At 41.8% G+C, this 24436-nt stretch overlaps 2 protein-coding genes across 2 annotated transcripts in view; one reads left to right on the top strand and one right to left on the bottom strand.

The window, feature by feature from the left end:
- The window catches only part of LOC122402345 (paired box protein Pax-6-like), a 71451-nt gene that overhangs the window by 32840 nt on the left and 14175 nt on the right, over positions 1-24436 (top strand). Inside the window, exon 5 of the mRNA XM_043405050.1 lies at positions 797-906. Coding sequence (XP_043260985.1) covers positions 797-906 — 110 coding nt within the window. The remainder of the gene's footprint in view (positions 1-796; positions 907-24436) is intronic.
- On the bottom strand, positions 17833-19867 carry LOC122402409 (alpha/beta-gliadin-like). Its single transcript, XM_043405171.1, has 3 exons — positions 19826-19867; positions 19041-19565; positions 17833-18479 (listed from the first exon to the last, which is right to left on the bottom strand). Exons 1-3 carry the CDS (start codon positions 19829-19831, stop codon positions 18006-18008), a joined length of 1005 nt encoding a protein of 334 aa, XP_043261106.1. The 5' UTR covers positions 19832-19867; the 3' UTR covers positions 17833-18005.

Here is a 24436-nt window from a genome sequence, read left to right as displayed (position 1 = left end):
CATATGTGTATTTTCCGAACGCCTATAAGCGTTCAACGCACGCAGATACTGGTGATTGACCGACTGCCTATGGCAATTTTTTCTTCCACGTACAGACGTTAATGAAAATAATTCGATTAAAGGATTTCGCGAGGAAAAGTGAGGAGCTAGTGGAAGATCTTTTTGGCCAATGTGGAAAGGAGAACTTTACGAGTTCCTAATAGGTCGCATACTTAGGGCACAATAAATTTTAAATCGATCATAAATGGAAACAAATTGTAATTTTGTTGGCGATTATTTGGAAAAGTTACTAGAAAACTGATAGTCTCGTTTGCAGATTGCAAAACGCATGACATAGCCTTGGAGAACTGGTAACTTCATTATTATTCCTATCATAACGGTTTCTAACAGATGAAGTCATTCTTATTCATCGCGAAGTCGATATACGTTACTCAGATAGTTTTATCCACTTCTATCGGTTGATAATTTTTATTTCATATTTATCACAGTACTCTGTACTTGCATTTCCTTCCAGTCTTTAATACATAAAAAATTTAATAAAGTCTTATTCGTCGAATACTTAAATCTCAATGAATAACATAACTATAAATGTTGAGGTTGATATATTTCTAAAAATATTGTTTGGCGGTTTAAGTAATTGTTTGATAAAAAAAAGATAATATAAATCGACGTGTCCGTTTCTGTTAATTTCTATTTCTATCCATAGAACGTATTTCCAAAGTTTTGACGAGAAAGTTATCGGGTTGAGCTGTGCAAGCTCTCGTTTCATTATCATTATCGAACGCATTTACATTAGGTATCCATCGGGCGCTGGGAGTCCATTTCCATCGTTGCAACCCAGCTTAAGTCCGAGTCACTGTACAGCCTTGCCACCGGATCCCGCCGACATTCTGCACGCGAAAAAAGGTAAGAGAGACCTCCTACGCACTTACAGTACTGCTAATTATTATTCGACCGAGTCTCTGCATCGTTAACAATACGGATTATGTTCTTGACACGAAACGCACACGCTAAAATCGATCGAAACATGCGTGACCCAAGGTCCAAATAATGATATTTAACATATAACATTTGTATGTTAAATGTCTAAACTATAGAATAATTTCATACGATCTTAGTTGTATCAAATCCATTAGCATAAAGCTTTCTTTGAAAGCATACGAAGAGTGTTGTGGACTTGTAAAAAGGTACACTGCGATATATTACATTTGAAAGCAATGATTCTTGAAATGAAACGTGATTCGTAAATTGACTTCGTTTTAAGAATCACTGGAAATTGTGGAAAGATTAAGCATTTAGAAAAAATGTCCAACTGTGGTCGTTCGATCTCTAAATTCGTTCCTCCGAGCATCATCGAAGTAATAACCCTCCCAGTAAGTAATATCCCCGACAAATCCGACGCGAGACCGTATTTTCGAGTAGCACGGGTTAGCGAAGCCGTCAAATTCGCGGTATTTTCGCCGCGGAATCAGAAAACCGACGCGCGGTCGGCTGTGCGTTTCGCATGTGGTAAAAGTGGCCAGCAATGAGAAACACGGGGGAGAGGAGCGGAGAATAAGAGAAGAGGCGCGTGTAAGGTACGTTTTAATTAATTAATCTGCCGGCTGAAACGATACTAATATCAATGTAATTCCGTCGGTGGGTCCCGCGGTTTCCCACATGCGTATACAACGCTTTTCCGGTAATAATTGTAACATTTAAGCGAAACGAGAGAAAGATAGAGAGCCAGAGAGAGAAAGAGAGAGAGAGAGAGAGTTGGAGGGGTGAGGGATTGGGGGATGTAGAAACGTGGTTGCAGTCGACCAACCAACCCACACGAAATTGTACCTCGACCGACGGAATATTCTCTCTCCTGCTGGTTTGGTCCCCTTCCCCCCTCTCCTGTCTCTCTTTCATCGTACGGTCATGCACGCGTTCCCTTTGGCGGTACATCAAACGTGCGATTTCTTTTGCCCCGGCGTTTTCCCGCCAGGGTGGCAGGCGGTGTCATGAGCAGCGAAAAGCAACCCCGTGTATGCACGTATGTTTCCTGTGTTCTTTTTTTAACTTCGGGTTGCCGGAATCTTACGCCTTCCGGCGGGAGAATCTCCGCGCGTATCGTTTCGGGTCGCGTGGACGAGAATACGCGTCGCCAAACGAAGGTCTCGATCGTGAAGGATTGGGATTCGAAATCGCGGTTAAAAATCGTCGAAAAGAGGTATGCACGATGCAATTTTCACGGTCGATGTCTGGGATTCGAATGAAATTAAACACTACTTCGTGCAACGCTATTATACTGACACGATAATCTGTCAAGCACTTGCAAACACCAGCTATAGAATCTATTAACCCTTTGGACTCTCAATCTCAGCTGAATTATTTGACTTAATTTTAATTTTTATCCAATTGGTAAATGGAAGTCAACTTCCCTTTATCACATTGACTGCCACGTCACCCACATATGGGTGACACGACTTTTCACCAAGGAGTTAAAAAAATTAATTCTCAAGCTTAAATGTCAAAGAAAATAAAGCTAGGTAGGGCCCTTAAATTTCAACGAGTCTGTGAAAATAAATTCAATCATAAATGATGGGTTTGCTAGTTACCAGTTGTCTACAAACAAATTTAATTTCCCTTGTAATTTGAGGAGTTTGATCTGGCAGTCAACGTGTTGAAGCATTTAAAAAATAATGGAGGATTACGTAAATTTTCAAATAATTATACGATATTAGTTTAAACTTATGGAGAGCCCCAATAATCCAATTAAGGGTTAAAAATTAGTATTATTCTTTCTATGCTGTGAATGTCTGTACACGGTCGGTCGATCGCTATAGACCGTGCGCTGAACGCTTGTAGGGGTTGGGAGAGTATAGGTATTCAACAAAAGTGACTATGGAATTTTTATAAATTTTTTAAAACACATTCTTAGCTCTTCAATTTAGTATCGAGTCAACATCTTACGGTCTCACAGTCAAGACTGATCTATAATGAGAAATAAAAGTCCTCTCATCATTAGAGAAGTTTGTTATTGAAAAGGGGGGTTTGGAATTCCTTTTAGGAGGCGTTATTATGCTTTAAATGGAATTCAAAATTAACGTCTCCTATCGTTGGTTCTTCGAGTACGGAATACGCTTTTAGAAGCTCAGATCGATATAGGCCGTACGATGAACGTTTATGGACGTTTGGAGAATATATGTAACAAACACTGATACAGAATTTTCGTACACGTTGCTAAAAATACAGGCTCGGATCTAACAGCAATATAGGCTTTTATTGTACGGATCACGTATGTACATAATATCTATTATATGACTACTGTTCTGGAACATAATAATAACGAATTTCCCATGTCTATTGGACTCGATGTCAGTATCTTTTTGCATTTCTCAAAAAATCGATATTTTACAATTTCTTAGAGCTACTCAAACAATTTATCTATCATTCATATATTCATCATTTTGTCAATTCGCTAAAAATAAGTACACTATTAGATCGCATTTACGTATCGTTCGATGTCTGACCATTTATTTTCGAAAAAGGCACTATGTTCGTTCATCAGCTAATTAAATAATTTCGTTTATCGACGCTGCAATCGATGGAACCCCGTTCCAAGAGGAGTGACAAATAAAGAAATTTGCAAATATAGCGTCGCGATAAGACGACGCCGCGATTTGCCTAAACGGACCAGGCGCGGGGCAGAATTTCAAACGGGGCTTCCATCAAGAGGATAGGAGCCGATGGTAGAATTGGTGCGATGATTGCGCCGTAATCTGCTTTTGCTTTGCTTTTTGAAAGGGGGGGTGCCAGTTGTCGTTTCTGATTGGCCCGAGGCGTTCTCCGTTTCTCGTATCGGTCGAAACTCCGCGCAAGGGGGAATCTCAAAAGACGAAGACGAACGAACATGCCTGAGCGAGAGAGACGCGAACAGACGGAAAGACGAAAGCGGAGAAACGAAGAGGAACGGAGAAACAACCCTCCTGACACGGGTTATCCTATGTATAAACGGCAGCAACCCTGCAGCAACGCGGAGATAATCCGACCCCCGGGGTCCACGTGCGGTTGAGTGCTCGCAACAGTTACCATATTTGATTGTATCCCTTCTACTCTGACGGAATACAAAATAATACCTCGTGTATGAATCGAAAGACCCGATTAACCGATGCTTTGCGAATTCATGGTTTTGTGCGGGCGGCTGGAACGACGATAAACAAAAATTGGTCATCGATCTTTGCAATCTGCGTGCAAACTTTCCTCGAACGTATCCGGCAGCTTCGTTGAAAAAAATCAGTTGTGATTTCAGTACTGGTTCGTTCTGCATCGTCGTTACGTGACCCATGTCAGTACTTTAACATACGTTTATCAATTATGTCGAGGGAAAAACATTTAAAAAGAAATAACTTCGTAGAAATTGCATATCATCAAAAGATGGCCGCGCATGAAGATTGAATCTTTTTCTTTATGGATTAGAAAAGAGCTACGGTTCGTTCCAGTTTCCAGAATAGTCGTGCATAATCACTTTCAGCTTCTGAAAATTGTAAGTTGATCCGGGATGAATTCGAAGCAGCATGCGCGTTGCTTAAGCGTCTACTAAATAGTCGTGCGTCGCTTGGAGCTCGTCGACGCCATCGTAGTCGTCGTCGACGTCGTCGGTATCATTGGGGTGTCTGGTGAGACTGATCCACAGTGCATCCCTGACAATAAGTTGCATTGTGTCGATGCACGAGACGAGACGAGACGAGACGAGACGAGGCGAGGCGAGGCGAGGCGAGACGGGACGCGGCGGCATGCAGAAGAATTCTATGAGAGGGTGGCGAGAAAAGAGAGGACGCGAATAAAGGAAGAGGAGAGCGCGACGGCAGAAACGAACAAGAGAGGCCAAGAAAGAAAGGAGACAAGAGCGCAAAGAGACTCCGTAGTGATCGAAACGAAAGGGTTTCGGGTCGTAAGACCATTGTTTTTTCACCTCTCGGGTCCTGTGCTACCCGGCGCTGACACGCGAGCGACAAGGGGAGAAAGATGAGTCCTGAAACGACGTCCAAAAATTTCGATGTCTCTGACGTGTCGTTGACCGCGACATCACTCGCTGCAGCAACTAGCAAAAGAGAAAGAATTTTCGAATTGATTAAAATTCACTGATGTAACTGGTGTCATGGTCATCATTAATTTCGCTTGTAGAGTATGTTGGCAAAGTTTTTCGGGCACACTCTGTATGTTCTTCGAAGCGTCCAAACGCTCTGAATCGTAAAGTGAACTCAACGATGTCCAGCTGTGTTCTAATGCGTGTTCGATGATGTCTAACCCAGAAGGGGAATGCACACTAATCACCAATTTTGATGGACCTTCGTGGGGTAAATTGAAAACAAGTATTACGAATTTACACCCGCCTTGTATATTAAGTATCGAACTTTATAAAACATGGTTTCTAAACCTCTTGAGAAGCACCCTTTAAAAAAACAGGAAATTTCTGTGCCCAACATAAGGGGTAGGCGATACAAGAGAAATGTACTCCAACAATTACTAAACTAAACACTAAAAAATATTCCTAAATTAAACATATTTGTCCCCCCTAGGAATCGTGTTCACAAAAAATTCTGCACGACGAGTAACCGAAGAAACGCGTCGCGGATTAATTACTTAAACCACGGTAAAGTTCGAGAAGCTTATCAGTTTAATTTCTCAAGGTTCGTCAAAGCATCAGCGTCTTTCGTCCCCGGGCAAAAGGAACTTTGTTTGGTCGGGCAACACGCGAACGCCATTTGCACCGTTTCGACCTAGCCTCGGAGTTTTGCCTCGCTCCCCTGCGATTCTCGTTGTTTCGGCGGTGGTCTCTGGTTGGCGTACGACGCTCGTCATAGGTCCCAGCATCGTGGTTGTCGTCGAAGGTGTATTACAGAACACTCTCCGCGGCGCGCTGGTTGATCTCTGGCTGAGATACAGAGAGTAAAACAATATAATGGCCGCCCGGTGCGCGCGGTCTCCGCTACGAAACTCGGGGTGTACTGAAAGCATTATCGTCGACCTCTTTATCTGGTGCACCCGATCTCCCTTTGCTTTTCTTTCCTCGTTTTTTTCCCCCCAAGCGCTTCGCCCCCGTCCCTCCGCGCCGTTTTGTCTGCGTTTCTGCCTTTCTTTTTCGCTCCGTGTCTGCTGCTTCTACTTCTTCTTCTCGAACTCTCTGTCCCAGTAGGTACGTGCACACGCCATTGCAACGATGCGAAACCTTTTATCGTGGAGCCAGGACAATACCGACCTCTGTGGGTCGTTGTCGTTGTTGTCGTCGACTACGGCATCGTCCTTGTCATCGTCCTCGTTGTTCTTGTTGCTCGACGCAGCTACGTCGACGTGAATCCTCCCGACGCGGAAACACGCGATCCGCATATTAATGGTTCCCCGATACCTTTTGTACGACCTCTCTCCGCTAGTAGATCCTTTCCGACCGACAGAAAAGGAAAAATTTTTAGAGAGAAATTCAGCGGTTCGTTCTTCAGTTTTTTTTCTTTTTTTTTGTACTTTTTTCTTTATTGTACTCCCGGACCGAGCGAACGGACGAGGAAAGTTTGACCAAGTCGCGCGATTCCGGGGCTCTGATATCCGATGTCACGGTCACTGTTGATTCTTTCGAAAACTGTTGCTCCATTTATGGACCATCGCGAGAAGAGAATCTTGAAAAAGAGGATTTACCGAAGGGTAGAAAGTAAAGGTACCTTTGTAATTTATTCTTAAACCCTTATTTACTCGTCAGATTTTATTAAAATGATAGTTAACGATTCGAAATTTTCGTCTTACGAGTGCATTGATCTCGTTTGAAAACCATCGTTCGAATTGATGCTAAATTTCTGGCAACAACTATTTTTTAGCATTTTTTTCATTAATACCGTTCTGTAATATTGTGCAGGAGTCTCATTTTGAACGTGTTTATCATCAAAATTTACTTCCTCGTACAAAATTTTCGTCTTACGAGTGTGTCGGCCATGTTTGAAAACGATTGTTTGAATTGATGCTGGAATTCTGGCAATAATTGTTTTTTATTATTTTTTTCATTAATACCTTTTTGTAATATTGCCCAGGAGTCCTATTTTGAACACATTTATCTTCAAAATTTACTTCCTCGTACAAAATTTTCGTATTACGAGAGTGTCGGCCATGTTTGAAAACCATCGTTCGAATTGATGCTAGAACTCTGGCAAAAATTATTTTTTTCATTAATATCTTTCTGTAATATTGCCTAGAAGTCCCATTTTGAACACGTTTATCTTCAAAATTTGTTTTTTCGTACAATTTTTCTTATTTGTTTTAATTTCATACGAGCATTATAAAGTAGTAAGTTAAACGTAAGGCAAGAATAAAGTGGCTCGGTGAAACGGTATTAGTACGTTAATTTGCCGTAGTAGGGGAATGGCGTGGGCGTTAAGGAGTAAATAGATCGTGGCAGGTTTTCTGGAACGTTTCAGAAACACCCTGTACGAGCTCGAATATTTACGAGGGTTTCCTTAACACGGAACGTGTTGCGTTCCTTGGATCGTTCGCGGTGCAGCGGAGCCGAGAGAGAAACTCTATGCATTGGATTCGCAGGTCAGTGAGTTGTCGCGTCGAGTCATTCAAATCGGTGTCACTACCGGTCGATTTATCGTGCTCGTCAATCTTTGAAGACTGACCTCCCGCCGCAGCTCGGATTACCATCCACGGCAACGTCTTGCGCACCCACCCCCGCTGTCGCCGCGTTATCCAGCAACAACGTGGTGCGCTCCTTTGTCTTCCGTTTTATTCCCGTCCGCGTCGATGAACGGCCGACGTCGATGAATATCTACGCCATCGAGCGAACGGTAAAAACCTGGGCGTTCCGTAATCGCGAGGCTCGCACCGCAACCCGTGGCACGTTTCCTCCAGGTTCTGTCGTTCATTATGCGGATACACGTGGCAAGCTTAACGAGGAAACCAGCTTGCGTAGTAAACACATTCTTAGAAACATACGCCCTTTTCCTCCCAAACTCTACTCGCTGAAAAATGAATTATTACGACTAAATTTTATTATATAATTGGGTTTCTCTCGGACAGTCCAAGATGGAGCCTCATAAGATAGATGGTGTATTGATATTAATTGGTTGCAAATCTCGGTGGGTCTGATTTTACATTCATAATCACGGTTCAAAACATTAAGAACAAATTAAACGAACCACCGTTTCTCAAAATTCTTTTAGTCGCTAAAGTTTGCCTCTTGACTCGGTCTGCGTTAGGGGTAGTTCAAACGAGATCGTTTCGTTGGAAGAAACTTGAAATCTATTGGTACTACTCTTGTAAATGTATAATGGAATGTGTTGCGAATAACTGGGATTAATTTCGAGTTGCGTGTACTATGCAAAGCTAAAAAGTTGGCATCGTGTAGACTCGATTCAATACTTTATGTTACACGTTTGTATTTTTGAATATTTATATTCCAAGTTTGACTTACACGAGTTGTTAAATAGCCACAAAATAGTAATACAATATGAAAAATCTCAATTTTGTTCAATTAAAACCTTAATATCGCATCAACAACGAGATCATTAGCCACATAGAATGTTATTTGTTGCTATGGATGAATTTGAATTTTTAGCAGGAAGTTTTGCCTGGATTCCTGAGGTTTTATATTCCATACAAGAGAGCAAATATGTGTTCGAGGGTTAGGGGGCGTTGTCAGAAATTTCAATTTTACCTGATCCTATCGTGCATTTATAACGTTTTTGCCTTTATTCCGCGCCGGGGGGTTCTCCGCCCGACAATTTTGGTGTCCCTAATCGAGGACGAATGTCAATGGGCGCGACTCGCGCGGCGGTTGATCGTGTAAAACGCATCGTCGATCTATTGCGGTGAGCTATTGCGCGTGGAAGCTCTGCGGTCTTCCGCAGAGAGAAAAGTTCGCCCCGTATTGTGTATCGAGCGCTATTTGCCGTGCAACCGAGAGAAATAACGAACTCGCGTCTTTCTCCACGTTGGTTTAGCAATTCCTGTACGTGCCGCGCGCAAATCAGCCCGGGGCCCCCGCGGCCGGCTATTACGGATTCCCGACCGCATCCAGAAATCGGTGGTCGAGGAAAAATTCTTCCGTTCGAACTAGTTGAAAATACACGCCGGAATTCGGAGATGAAATTCCGCGGTCGTTGCAACTACGTGATCCGATGCACCGATGCTCCGACCGCTGGCCAGTCTTTGGCCAACGTTTTGCGCCCCCGCAAATATCGCGTACGTGCGTTCCGCGAAACATATTGTGCGCCCGCTATCTTCCTCGGGCTTCGTGTCGTCGATAACAGTTTTTTTTTCTCCACCCCCGCGCTCGTGACTTTACGCCAGACGTATCGAATTCGTTCTGACCGATGTACCGCTTTATAGAATTATTTTAGAATCCCATCGACGATGCTCGTTTCACTGTTAAACATGAATGAACATTGATCCGCTCGAGTATCTTGGCTATGATGCGAGGAAATGTCATTTATTTTGAGCATAGTGTACATTATCTGACGAATTGACCTTTATTCTTGAAATTAGTAGCAATTAAAGTAGAACTTAGTACTTGTTGTAGACCTTACTCTCGTTACCTCGCTGAAATTTACTTTAACATTTCAATTTGAGAATTGTTTTAGTTCCAACTATTAAAAGTTCTGTCACCCATATTATCGTATGGCTTGATTATTTCGAACGAAGCGAGAAAATGTTACTTATTCTATGATATAAATTTTATTGTTGCAAGTGGAGATATAGAGGAGATACAAAGACCTTTGTTTAAATGTCTAATTTTGTATTTTCGATTCTGACAGATCGGTATATTCCGAGTATAAAAGTACCGAGAGGTACGTTTGTCCTGAAGCTTACCATTTCGCGAAGTACGTTCAAAATGTCGGCCATTTGCAGCGTTGCAACGTTGTAGTCTTTGAACTGTCGCCCCCCATACACGTCTCATTGTTACAGCGTCTATTGTAGCATATGTAGCAATAATTCGTTGCCTCGTACATCCTTCCATCTCATAAAAAAAAACGCAGAAATGTTAAATCTAAATCCAGCAAATTTGGTCAAATGTACTTCACACCCCTCGAGTATTCTTTACTTATGAAATTAGTAGCAATTAAAGTAAACGTTTATTCCATCCCAACTCGCTTTGTAACGCAGGTTAATAAGAAGAAGTAAGCCTCGAGCCGGTATCGATGAAGAAAATAATTACCAAAGTATACATAATCGTTCGTTTCGCTCCTAATTGCCGCCCCACGACGATCAATCTTTCGCGTCGCCGAAACCGATCTCGCTACCGAGGACTACAATAAAGATCTATCCGTCTTCGTTTGCCTCTGTTGGATTCTTTTTGACGCGTCCTGAGGCTTTAGCGTCGTCCAGGTCATGCTCGATCGAGGGAAGCGCGTGAGAGGGTGACAAAGTGTCTCAGCCGCGAGCGGATAAGAAGACGAGAGGAGCGGCGGAGATCTCTTTCCTCAGTCGGCGTTTTCTTCGCGGGTGAGGGTGCACCGACTTGGGGGGTAGGTCGACTGATCTGCCTCGTAATGCCAATCGATATACATACATTGCACCGGGAAACGCTTTTCTCTTTCCACGAGTCGACACACACCGAGGCTCGTTTAGGCAACGTTCACACGGCGCGTACCAACCCCGTCGAGATGAATATAACGTGACTGCCATACGAATAATGCCAAGTACGTGTTACGTGTTATAAAGAGAACCGCGTGAGATCCGCGCTGGTAAAAGGTACTCCACGCGGCTTCCGCGTTTTCGTTGCGTGGGCGGGGTTAGAAACGGAGCCGGGAGTTTAAAGGGAGTTGTCAACAACCCCCTTCGGAATTTCTTTCCTTTTTCCCCCCCCCCTACGTTCCGAGGGTCGTCGACCGACTCTTCTGCTTTCGTTACCTTTGCGGCGCCAGCTAGTAATCGTTTCTTCCTTGGAGCGTTTCAAGGTGGCTCTCGCGACCCTTGTTTTCAGCAAACTATCGTTAACTCGTTCGACGCACGCGGCGCGTCTGCGAAGTTTCGAGACCGAGTTCGCGAAAAATTCCCCCGGGGGAAGTAACTTTGTTATTTTTGGTAATTATTCGGCATCGAAGACAGTTGCAACGTATTTACACGATGGGAGTAATTAATATAAATTTCTTAGAAAAAAAAATTGCTTAGAATGTTAACCCCTTGACGTACTCACTTGCCATCAAGTCATATATATTAAAATCAACGCCTCTTTACATTCATGAGGAAATCGTAAAATAAATTTATTCTTTGTAAGAATAAAATTAACTAGTATACATTTGAAAAATTATTTTGAATTAAATCGTACGTCAAGGGGTCAATATCTACAACATATATATTTCAATATCATCCAGATCGGTGAGGGGGCCATAATTTCGTATAATTGCCATTATTTTCTTTTTCGATATAGTCTGTTTCTGAATTCCTCCCTAAAAATAAATTTTCATATCATTTTTAAAAATTGTAATTCTTATGCAAAATGGTTCGAACGGTGAATAGTTGAATTTGAAAAGGCTAGGCACGATTCGACGTTGGAAAAATGCCTTGCATCGAACGAACTAGCGCATTGTGCTGACGTTCCTGAAGGTTGATCACCATCGGTGACCGCAGTCGGATTACGGCTTCGTTTATTTTGCTATAAGTTCGGTGCAAAATGAAAAATAAGAACATGACATGATGTTCGGTAGTGTAACACTTGGTGTGCTATCGATTACATAAGTGAACGTGTCGCTTGCACACAAATCAATCACCGGAGGCGTTACGTAATGTTACACAATCAGAGGAGCATGTTCGTCGTACCACAGACGATTGAATTTATGATCATCATGCGCGAGGAATATCGTACGACTTCGCTCCGCAGCTGTCCTAATATTCTCGATTCGCTTTTGGATATGCAAACACGACGCTCGAGGACGCGTTTCGTTTTTATTTATTCAAATCTAGACCTATCTGTAATTGCAACGATTACTTAATTATTGCTTGACTCGACATATATATTAATGTAAAAAATCATTGCAAAATCAATTTAATTATTTCTATAATGCTCTGAGATCTAATCGTGTATTCAACGAAGAAAATATTAAATTTTTTGGAAAACTGTACGTGGCCATAAAATTCAATTCAATTAATTTTTTAACGCAGACAACAGATCCAATTACAAAATTAAAGGATACCATACGACGATTATTAATCGACTATTCTGCACAATTAGAGAATTTATGTAGATGATTTATAAAATTTAAGAGTGGTTTATGTATTTATGAGAAATTTTGGTTCTCAAAAAACATCAGAATGCACTGAAAATGCAAAAATATAAGAAACACTTGAAACAACCCCCTACAGAGCTTTTGTTTCATTAATTCTATTAATAAACATTTGCATAAAGATCCGCAGTCTATTTATTGCTTGTTCGATAAGAGCCAGGAGATGAAATAATAATTATAGGGCTCGAAAATACGTAGCGAGTAATATTTATACCCGCCTCCGCGTTGAAATCGTAAACAGAAATGTGAAAAATTTTAACAGAAGAAAACGAGAGGATCCCTCGTACTTTGACTCTCTCTCTCTCTCTCTCTCTCTCTCTCTCTCTCTCTCTCTCTCTCTTTCCCCCCTGCATTCGTATTAATTCGGCGATATTAATCAAGCAGCGAGTTCTCACGTACAAAAGCGTACCGATGTAAGCGCAGTAGGAACCTTATTGTTTTGGTACCCTCCGGTTCAATATCGACGTGCCCTGTGACGCAATGCGTATACTCGTTGCACATCACACTGGCACAAACATGCCTGTGCGCGCGGATTCTGAAAACTACGAGGGATATGCAGACGGAAGGATCACAAAGGCTTTCTCGTCGGTAGCAAGCAAGCAGGCAAGCAAGAGCAGGTGCCGACCTCGAAAGAGTCAAAAAGAGTTCGACGTGCCTGTCGACGGGGGATCTCCAATCACTACCGTTTCTACGGTACGTCTGCGTGGCGTAGGTACCTACGTGGGAGCTACTGCCTTCTACCGTCTCCTTTTCTCTCATTGTTTTACATTCTATCGTCTGCTACCGCGTGAGATCGCTGAACAGGCCTACCCTAAATGAATGACTCTCAGCCTAGAGAATCCAATCGCTGTTGGAATCACGGTAAGAAACTCGCACGCCGTGGGTGCATTAATATTACAACATATTTTGATTATAGTCTCCGAATATTATGACGAGGGCAGGTCACGAACTGATCAACTTCGATTTTAAAGTGCTTTTTGTAGGATGATAACAGATCCCTTTTGGTGTATGTGAAATATCAGGTGCAGATACTCGACACTTTTTGAGATATAAATAATTGTTCCATATTAATTATTTCTACTCCAGAAAGTATCAAGTATCTGCACCTAATATTTCACAAACACCAAAAGGGATCGCTCATTATATTTCCGGTAAGGAATTTTTTTTCTCGAAAATGCGTAGGATTTCGGGGCTATGTCTATTCACCAAAAATGTTTGTAATTGACCCCCGCGACCAACAATAATTTTTCCAGAATTATTTGAAACTTTTCATTTTCGCCGAAAAATTTCTACACTTACTCGAATTATTTTCTCAAAAGTGGTTAGGATTTTGGGGGTATGTCTATTGACCAAAAATGATTGTAATTGATCCCTGCAATTAAAAATAATTTTTTTTAGAAGACTTGAAATTTTTTAATTTTGTCGAAAAATTTCACACCTACTCGAATTTTTTTCTCAAAAATGGTTAGGATTTCGGGGGTATGTATATTCATCAAAAATGCTTATAATTGACTCCTGCAACTAAAAATAATTTTTTTAGGATGATTTAAAATTTTTTAATTTCGCCGAATAACTTTTCCACGTTCTATTATACTTGTTCGGATAACCGGGTGTCAGATAATTCGAACACTACTATACCAATTTTCTTGATATCGCGATAAACCATTCCTAGGGTATAAAACGATATAGTGATCGACATTCCAACGTTTCGTATTTTTGTTTTAAAAAACAAAATTCAGTTCATAAATTTTGAGATAAGCAGTACCTAGTACGGATACAATACTGTATCAATTAAGAGAATTGCCTAGGGTCTACTGATGGTCACATATCGAATAGTCTCCAAGTGTCGCGATTATTTCTCTGCAGTCGAGAAAAGATATTGGTTTGATCGCGTTCTCACAGTAATCGCTGGGGGGAGTGGACCTCCCGCTATTTTCTTAATCTGGGCCCTCGTGAGAGACAAACGACCGTAAACACAGAGCACCACGGTGCCCGCGGTGCGCGAAAGCGAGAATGCTAGCTACCCTTTTTCTTGGCCAGGCGTGCCTATAGAATCCTACGCGAGGAGCGTTAACCCCCGTCGATGGTTTGGTCGAATTGCCCCGGCGTACTTTCACGTCGGAACGTCGCTCCCTGACCTCAAGCGTCTTTTCTTACCCTTCGTTTCTATTCTCCGCCGCCATCGCGTTTGTCGCTCTTTAGTCTTTTCCATGTTTGCGGGTGGTCGTGGCTGGTTCTCATGGCTCGTCTCACGATCCGCGCCACTTCGAAACCGTGGACTCCGTGTGTCCCACGCTGATCTAGAACTTTGCTGGACGTCGAGTCAGACCTGACAGCTTTGTTTCGCAGTTTCGCCATGATTCTGTACTTTGGAACCTTCATTGGAATCTTCATTCGCAAATAACGCATCAAAATTTGTTTATTTTTTAAATCGATACCCACGCGTTCGATACTGTCTGATACCAGATTATAATTTGCGGACTGGTGTCGATAGTATTGTATTATTTTGGTATCGTGTCCTAAATTTTGAGCTTTTCTTTGATACGTTTCATTTTTACTCGAAGGTAATCGCAGTCGTGATTTCTTTCTTAAGAGTTAGCACCGGATGTATGCATGCTGAATTTCACAGTGGAACATTATCGTCGACGATTCTGATGCAAGGGTAGATTTATCTGATTGGATAAAGTCGTTAACAATGCAACTGCAATACCGTCTTTGCCTTTGTTTCGGAGGCAACATAACGTAATAATTAATCTGCTGAGAATAGAATACTCGATGGGTGTAGTGTTACACCGCGCGCAATCATTACTTCATCACGTGTTTTAATAATATTATGTAAATGAACTGGTCTGGGCGAAGCTATTGCAAGAATATATTTCCATTTTAATTAATTACAACGCTCGATAAAAACACCTGCGTGAGACTTTGTACAAATACCTTGCAAAGGCTGGTGGAAACAGTCTTCAAACTTTGTGTAATGTGCGAAGACAACAAATGTATTTCACGAAATTATAATTTACTCGATAATCCAATTTCTCAAAATATAGTGGCGAACCTCGTGTAATTATTTTGACGATTAAATAAAAAAGTCAAGATGGCTCATTACACTTTGCTAACAAAAAGGACAACCAAGTAGAAGTTAAAAAGATCAAAGAATAAAAAGTATCCAAAACTGTACTATATCTATTCATCTTAGAATTTAATTCAATTTATTACATAAACGAAAACGTGAAAAGCAATACTAACTTATGCCTAACTGGGCTGTTCCATCGTTGTTGGATTAATCTTCAATACGATTACATAATACCAGAATCTACCGTCTTCGCGACCCTCCTGCCTCCTCTTCAGCTACAAAAATAATCACACACCGAAGGGTTATTTAAAACGTGTTTATTAAAAACCAGCGCAGTCCACGACGCCATTCCTAAATGGCAGACGCTTTTCCTCGCACATTTTCTAAAAATAAAGCATCGCCGGATGAAAACAAGGAACTCGTCGGAGAACAAGGGTGACAGACTGAGGGGAGGAAGTAAAAAAAAAACGACGAAGGTAACTTCCGGAAAAGTTAATATCCCGTGGGAAGGATCACGCGCCGATTGATTTGGTTCAAGTGCAGGCGTCTCTGTCACGAAGCGAGAACAATGAGAGGGAACGATCGAGATCTGGACAGGAAACTTTGTTTCTCGAAGCTGTACGGTCCCTCTCTGTTTCTCTTTTCCCCGACTATCGAACGTGAAGCGAAGTTCAACCCAGAAAATGGAAAATAGATACTTCGCGAGAGTTTAGGAGTGTCCAAAGAAACTCGTCTCGGGATTCACGAGAATCGTTCCCTGTTCAGAGACCGAGAACGAAGGGAGGGGGGCTTTCAAACAACCGCAGCTCTCTTACCAACTGGTCCCGGTCTTAAGATCGGCGGAGTTTAATTGGTCTTGACCGTTTGGCCGGAGTAATTGGCCAATCTAAAATTTGGTTCCAACCTAGACGCTCTTGCGTCTTGAAGGTACTTAGCGTCATCGAAATCCCTTTGTTCTCGACCGAGATCAGCCCTACTTAAGGTTTTGAAAAGTTTACCGAGGATTTGCCGAGACCACCCGCACGATCCGCTCGAATTGTTTCGGTATCGATCACTGGAAATAATATTGGTGGATGGAAACGTCGACTGTACCTCGTTGTTCGAAAATTCAATTTTGCGTAGTACTTTACGAATGTAAATATTGTTGCACTAGGTGTAGAGTGTGCTCCATTTTGTGAAGAATAGCTACCATGAGCTAATATGGCGTCGCCTGCTAATGAAGCCTTTTTTGGATAACGAAAATTCTAGTTAGTTACGTTTATTCTATAGTCGCAATTGTTTGATTTGTTACAATTTAAAAAATATCGACGGACCAGTGATAAAATTTTAAATATTCTGAACGTTCGTCTCAGTTTAAATTGATTGTACAGGTTCGCCAAGACCTGCCACCTAAATTATTCGAAAACCATTTGTTACGTGGAAAAATATGAAACAGAACACACTCTTTGCTATTTTCACTGCTGCGAAGCATTACTATATTACAATCGTGGCAAAATTGAGAAATTTGGACAAAATGGAGGATCTTATCATCGACGCGATCGATTTTCTCGGTTTATTTTATTCGATCATCTTTTTTTCTACGTTTTATGCGTATCTGTGCGTTGGTCCAGTACGACTAGACATCGTTGGGAATTAAACGAAAAGCGAATTTTGTAATTTTATTGCGTCGGGCAGGAAGAAATTGGCCGCGGCGGTTGTGGGATACGATGAAAAGCAACCATCGAGGAGAAAGGGAGAACATTTTGATGGGTTGGAACGTGGCTGTAGAATTTCAGGAGGATCCTGACGAGGGATTGGTTGTGTCGGAGTGAACTTATGAAACGGCCAACCCCGGTAGAGTCGAGCGAGATATTAAATTTCTGGAATTTTGCGGTTAGGCGCGTCTACATGCCGACGGTTCTCGCACCAATACACTCTCCTGTCTATGCTCGCGTCCACGTGCCACGACTAAGGTAATTCTTACACAGAATTTCTCCTATTACCTTCTCGATACAGTCTTTCGAACGTCATACGTGCACGAGTATAACGGTATCAAACAAAATGATCCGTTTTACACTCGCCAGCTAGCTAACTTCGAAATCTACAATTACTGTTCAAAGTATACAACAAGAACACAAAATTTCTTATATATTATTTATCTCTAGTTTTCGTCAGATAAGATACACCAAGGCATAAAATCATAAAATTAGATCAGAAATTTGAAATTTCTAAAACGATCGGAAAACTTATAAATCTCTGGTACTTATCAATTTTGAAATTACGTAAATACTACACACGATAGCGAAGAACACGAATATTATAAATATTATAAGTTCTTGATGTCAAGTTTCACAATCATGAGGCACTCACTGGTCATCAAGACTTATATATTAAAAATCAACACATTTTTACATTTACGAGGTATTCGTAAAACAAATCTATTCTTTCTCTTAATTATTTGAAATTAAATCGTACGTCAAGGGATTAATAATTAAACACAGAAGAGGCTTGCACAATAGAATAGACGAATTAATAGCGTGGTAATCATCAGTTTTATTGTTGCGTCAACCCTAAGTTACAATTACGATATAGATTCGACCCATTATATCTACACATGTACGAGTTCGGAGAAATTGAATTAGTACGCGTCGGGATCCTCGTCAGAATACATAAATTTACACATAAATACACGAAAATTTCGTTCTCTTTCGATCTTACTGCAAGGTCAGAAGGTATCTGGACTCGCTGGCGGGTACTTGGTAATTAGTCGTGTAAGTAGTGTAGGGGGAGCTCACTGGGCCGGTGGGCAGCGGAATGACGCCGGCTGGATTGTCGTATTGGTATTGCACTTGGCTGGCAACCGGGTTGATTTCGAGTTTCTGCGGTTTCGAGTCTGCAGACGCAGCTGCGATCGGCGCGATCGGCGCGACGGATACTTGGAGACCAGCTGGCAGTATTTGCAGCTTCTGTAGGGGACTGTAGGCGTAGATGGGCCCGCGAAGAGGTTCCACGTTCTCAGCGCGAATCTTCGCGAAGTACTTCATGGCCTCGATGTTCTGACGGCTGATGTATCGCACGCGCTGAAGACGTCCGTCAGGGAGGGCGATGTAGTACTCGCCGGACTGCTGTGGCTGCTGCTCGTCCACGTCTTCGTCCTCGAGCTCGTTCACGGAGTTCACGGGCTCGGACTGGAAAAAAAGAAACGTCAAGTTGGTCTGGAAACTATGAGTGGTCGCGGAACACCGGAAAGATTCTGGCGCGGTTCTATTTAGATTTGAAGTCATCGTTTTTCGGCCGATCTCGAGGCCTCGAATCACGGTCGACTGCATTACAGGTTGCGTAACACCGGTTTTGAATTTGGTAGGGGCACACGCGTGCCTGAACAGCGATCGAAAGTAAACGATGACTTGAATACAAATGTCGTTAAGAGCGTAGCAACGAGAGACGGAAAGGAACGAGAACGAGGGAGGATGCGGAGGATCGACGTGTGTTAAAATTCCGCGCGTATCCACGTCGAGTCCTGTAGGCTCGTGCCAAACCGTCTGCATTCCTGCGTTCCTCGTTCTTGTTGCAGCGAACTACAACAAATCCAATAACACGTAATACGACGTTTCGGTGAAAATCTAATTCGACCGTTTGTCTGGAGGTTTCCGTCCGCGGAAAGGAATCGTGCAGAGTCGCGGTAAATTTAACCGGAACTCTCGCCAAATTCTTCCGTTCGGCTTTCGTTGGCTTGGAACTCCTCTCACCTCAGACTCGGTGACGCTTGTGACGGTACTGGCGTCGTCCAGTTCGGTGGTGCTGGGCACTTCGGTGGTGGTGGCTTCTTGAGGCGCTCCGTACTGTTGCTGAGGCGCTCCATACTGCGACTGAGGCTCGTTGGGTGATCCGTATTGCTGCTGCGGCGTGCTGGGTCTTCCAAATTGTTGCTGACGTCCGTTGAATCCTGCATATTGCGGCTGAAACGCGCCAGGTCCACCGTACTGTTGCTGAGGAACGCTGGGTTCTCCGTATTGTTGTTGAGGTGCTCCGTATTGCTGTTGAGGTGCTCCGTATTGCTGTTCAGGCGCTCCGTATTGCTGCTGAGGCGCCTGAGACTCTCTCTGGGGAAGATTAAAGGCTGGTCCAGCTGGCCTCGATCCGGATGCCGGGTAAGGTGCTTCAGCTGGGGTTTCTTCTTGCTGTTTAGCGAAATAATACTGCCTCTGTTGTGGACGGTACCTTGGTGGTTCTGCAGCAACTGCAGCGACCAGGAGTGCGACAGCCAGGAATACCTGTTCGTTAAATTAATACTTTTTAATTATATTCCATGATCTTTTGTTAGCTATTTGTATATGTTCAGGATGAAATTAATTATGCCTTTGTGAGTATATTTTCTCGTGGAACTTAAAGACTGTCGTTTCGACACGACTAGTAAATTATAGTTACTTTGAACCGATTGAGCAGTAATGTTTGGTCGAGTGATAATAAATGTGAATAAGAGTTAATTTAAATTGTAACGCGGATGTTTGAAAGATGTCATGAGAGAAGCTACCTTCATTGTAGTGGTAGTATGTTACTCGATTGACTTTTAGAGTTGACTGATTTCTGATGCCCACCAGCCGTGGATTATATACACTGAGTCCAGTATGTGGTCTGCATGTTTAAGGAGATCCTCGTCGGTTTGCCGGCCGTCGGATGACATTGACCTCCTAAAAGACTGATGAATCCTCGATCATTGTTGGCTCATCATCCGGTGGCGTTTTACCTTCGCTTTTTTTCGGTGTTTCGAGACACGTTCTTTATAAAAGAACTTATTTTTCAACGCCTCGAATCTCATTATCCTCTTCTCCGCATACCTCTTCAGCTGCTCACCCGTTCTATTGCTTATTTTCTTCAGGCTTTGGAGCAATAATTTATCTTTTTATTTTACAATACTAGTCAAGAATCATATATCTCGTGAGAGTTTACCAATTATCTAGAAAAGAATGAATCAGTCTAAATCAGTCTGTGACTGGAAGCACTAGTATTACATTCGCCTGATGAAACGATTCTATATTGTATTTTATTATTATACAATAAACCTTCGTTGACCAAGAACAGATAAGTTTGATCGAAGTAATAATTTCTAAACTAAATACGCAATGAGAATCAAAGCTGAAGCGTGGTCGTTGTTAGTTTCGTACATCTTTAGGGTTGATAAATATTTCGAGAATTTCGAGAATAACCATCGTGTGACGAAACGTCAAAAATAAGTCCACGCGAGGAATCTCTGGAGGTCGGGTAAAAATTTCTAAGACACACATTAACATTCCGCGGGTCATCAACTGAATCACCGAGAACTTGTCATACATTGTCCATGGCCGATTCCCCCTCATTGAAGAACGACGACCGATCACGTCGATCGTATCAATGCGACCGGCGAGTCTCTGTCGGGGATCCCGTCGATTATGCAGCGATTTAATTTTAACTCCGTCGAATTTGCAAACGCTCGCAGTTCTAATCGATTCCGCGCACGGATCACGCGTGACTATGATCTTTTTTCGTGCTAATAAATTCAGCGGTGGACTCGGTCTAGCTAGGAGAAAAGGAGGATGGAGGCGACGTGCACGACGACATCAGGGTCGGGCGTGCGATCGTCCTTCTGAATTTATAATGACAGATACACTTCTGTTCGCGATATATTCGCTTTCCTACTTATAATAGGAGACAAAAAGAACTGTAGCAACTCGTAAATTGTTCCGATTAACGTTTAATTCGTCAAATGTGGTATTTATTGGAAAATATTATTGCACGAATTGTTTCAATACTGCTTGATATGTATTTTTTGTTCATTTTTATGGAGGCACAAGTTCACAGACTTTTACTATTATTGACTCTCGTAAGATATTAGAGGTGGAAGATTTGGGGATACATTTTGATAAATTATATTCATAATTTACAATAACTTTTGTTATATTCATTTTTACTATAAATGAAATATCGTACAGCTCGTAGGGAAAATTATGTGATTTATCTTAGATCCTAGGACAAATTACATACTTTATATTACGATTGTCCCGTTTCATTTGTACATAAATATATGTGTACGTTGAATAACGCCTCCTAATTATCGCGTCATCGATAATAGAGGCAGCTCGATGAGTTAATTCATGCGTGTGCGTTGAATACAGTCGCTCTACAAACAGAAAATAAGAAATTCGCGAATAAATAATTACTGTTTACTTCGATAATGTCTATATTGACCACACACTTTTTACTCGTTTTGCTAAACGAACTATAAGTTAGCTTATTTTTGAACCAGCTTTATTTTGAAATGTTCGTATCTCTTAGTTCCATGGATCGTAAAAATAAGGAAAAATATTCGCATAAATACGCGCCCAAAATATCTTTTAGATTCAATGCATGCACGGACTCGTCTTGTCACGGATCAAAATATTGTTACAGACATCCATAATACAACGACGAGTCATTATTTCGTATGGCGACTGCGTACACGCGAACTTTTAAGTGCTATCAATGCTGCAACGAAATTTTCACTGCTTCGTGTCTCACGTTACTAAAAATAAAATCGAAACGTCCAGGCATGTTTCAATCCTGTTAAAACAGTACATTCCATACATTTATACAGATCTATCCATTCTCGATAGAGGCTTCAACACCCATACTGAGATATAATACTATTTTCCTTTACCAGACGATTTAGAGATGTGCAAAGAAGGGGAGGAATGAAAAAAATATTCAGTTTACTAGAAATAAATTTATTAAAACCGTTAGAACAAACAAAGTACAATTATTTAAAATTCTCAGTGATTTTAATTAATACAAGGTACAATAAACATATAGCATAACCATTAAACAGGTATCTATAACAAAATTAGACATTTTCGTCCGGAGGTCTATCGATTCTAAATTTTCGGTAATGAATTATAACGTTTATAATAGCGTTAGGATGCTGTCTGACGCTTAGGGGAAGTCCCCTCGTAGATTAACGCGAACATAGAAGAAAAAAAAAGAATCGTACTGCAAAAGGGGTTAACGGACGATCTGGTTCATGCTCTCGCGACACGGGGCTGGTTGTGCGCAGTGACAACGTGGGAATACCGATTTAACGTAAAATCGTCGAAAAGTTCGAATCGGTTGCCGTGACTCGCGAAACGTGGCAATGTCGAAGGGCGATCGTAAGAGAGACTAACTGGCAGAGAAGAGAAGGCAGGATAGCGTGGAGTCGTTGGTAGGGGGCTAGGAGGGGTGGCCTGGGTAAAGCAAATTATTCACACTCAAACGACTCCATTTCAATATCGGACCGAGGCCCAGGGACAAAAGAAGGGCGAGATGCCTGTCTCCCTTCTGCTTTCGCTTTGCCAGTACCCGGCAGCCCGATACCTTTGGCTGTAGCCTGTAGGCTTAACTCTCCTCTTTTTTTACCCTCCCTCCCGTCTTCTCGCCCCCTCCGATCCCAACCTTTACCGCTGCCTCTTCTTCGCGCTCATATTTCTCCGTTATTCCGGCACTACTTTAACTCCCAACCCCTCCTGCATCGAGCGAACATCGAGAACGTAACCACAGTGACTCCGAAAACTGTTCGAGTTTCGTTACGTGGACGACGAATCGACCTCGACGATGGTTCTTTATCTGTTCTACTCGCAGGTGTGTGTGTGACCAAACTTCTTGATACGCGAGTAAGTCTTGCACGAGGACTTTCTTTCAGTGTGTAGATTCATCTTTTGGAGTATGGGCGTGTATTTATGGATTATCTGTATGCACGAAGGTGATTTTGTATGAAACTCGTTGAGTGAAATTTTGTCGAAACTACGTAAATATGTATAATTATGACCACTCGTAATCAAACACTATATTGGCGATTCGTTGTAAATGGGGGAAAAAGATTGTTTCTGGTATGAGTCCATTGAGATATTTAAGGATTTGTATTTGAGTAAATACAAAAAGAAGTAACACAGTGTAACGAAAACAACATTTGATAAAAACAAATGGAAAACAAGTTTCTTTCCTTTTACGAGTGAATCTTTAAGTGGGAGTAACTTGTATATATGCTTGTCTAGAAGAAGGCGGATCTTACGAACGCGAAAAGTACAGCCGTGTGGCCAAAAGCGACAAACCAGAGTGCGTAAAAAAGAAAGGAAAGAAAGGGGGGAAAGTCGGAGAAGAGTCCGACGAGCCTCGAGCTTCGTAATTGAATATATTTAAGCGCGGGAGGGACGTTTGTGCGGATTCTCGGCTTACAGGAACCCCATACCGAGGCAACGTCTGCGAGTAAACTGGATTAATCGTCTATGAAGGGAGACTGTAACCCTGCCGCATTCGTTTGCAATCAGATCCCTATGGGGAATTCGAAACAACGAGTTTATGTTGAGCGGGCCTTATTTTCGTTGTTACGTTACACCGATCATTTCTCGCGGAGAGAAAGGATAAAGATACTACGGTTCTTATAATAATCCAATACGATTTAATCGAATGAGAACCCTCTGCATAACACCAAGAGGAACAAATTGATCCCCAAAATGAACCTTCGACACTCGAGACACCCAAGAGCGTCGATATTTTAATTCATTTATTTTCTGGAAACATAGCAGAAGAGTTTTCTATATTTCTGAGAAACTTCTCATTTTTATTTAAACTTATTTAACCCTCAGCTGGAATATTGATATTGAAAGTTTTGTTGACAACGAATTTTTTTAAAATCATTAATTTCATTAACTTTGAAAAGATGATTAATACTTATCTGATACCTCTTTAGAAATATAAGTCATAAATTACAAGACTTTGAATAAAAAAAAAATAAAAAAATATTTGTATTCGAAAATGATATTTTCGAGCCATGATACAAAGATCCCATTGGATAAATCGTTATAATGAGAAAAATGTGACGTTCGAAGCGATAGTTGATACGGTAAGTGTCGATGCGCCTGACATGTGTTCTTAATTAGACCTCCGTTCGTTTGCGTAAGCACACGATCGAAGGCTGAATAACTCGATACCTTAAGCAGAAATTTTGTTTCAAACAGCGTTTAACTCAGCAATTAAACTCGAGCTATCAAAATCGTAAGGATAGTCAACTTCGTGCACACAAAAATTACTTCTTTCAACACTGCATTGCAGAAACTCGAATCACTTTCCACACACATACTTTCGTAGAGGTTCGGTT

This window comes from Colletes gigas, unplaced genomic scaffold (genome assembly GCF_013123115.1).
Source record: "Colletes gigas isolate AHSC1104 unplaced genomic scaffold, ASM1312311v1 Colletes_gigas_Sc00035, whole genome shotgun sequence".
Taxonomy (NCBI): Eukaryota; Metazoa; Arthropoda; class Insecta; order Hymenoptera; family Colletidae; genus Colletes; species Colletes gigas.
Note: the sequence above shows the minus strand (reverse complement) of the source record. Positions and strands in the feature narration are given on the sequence as shown.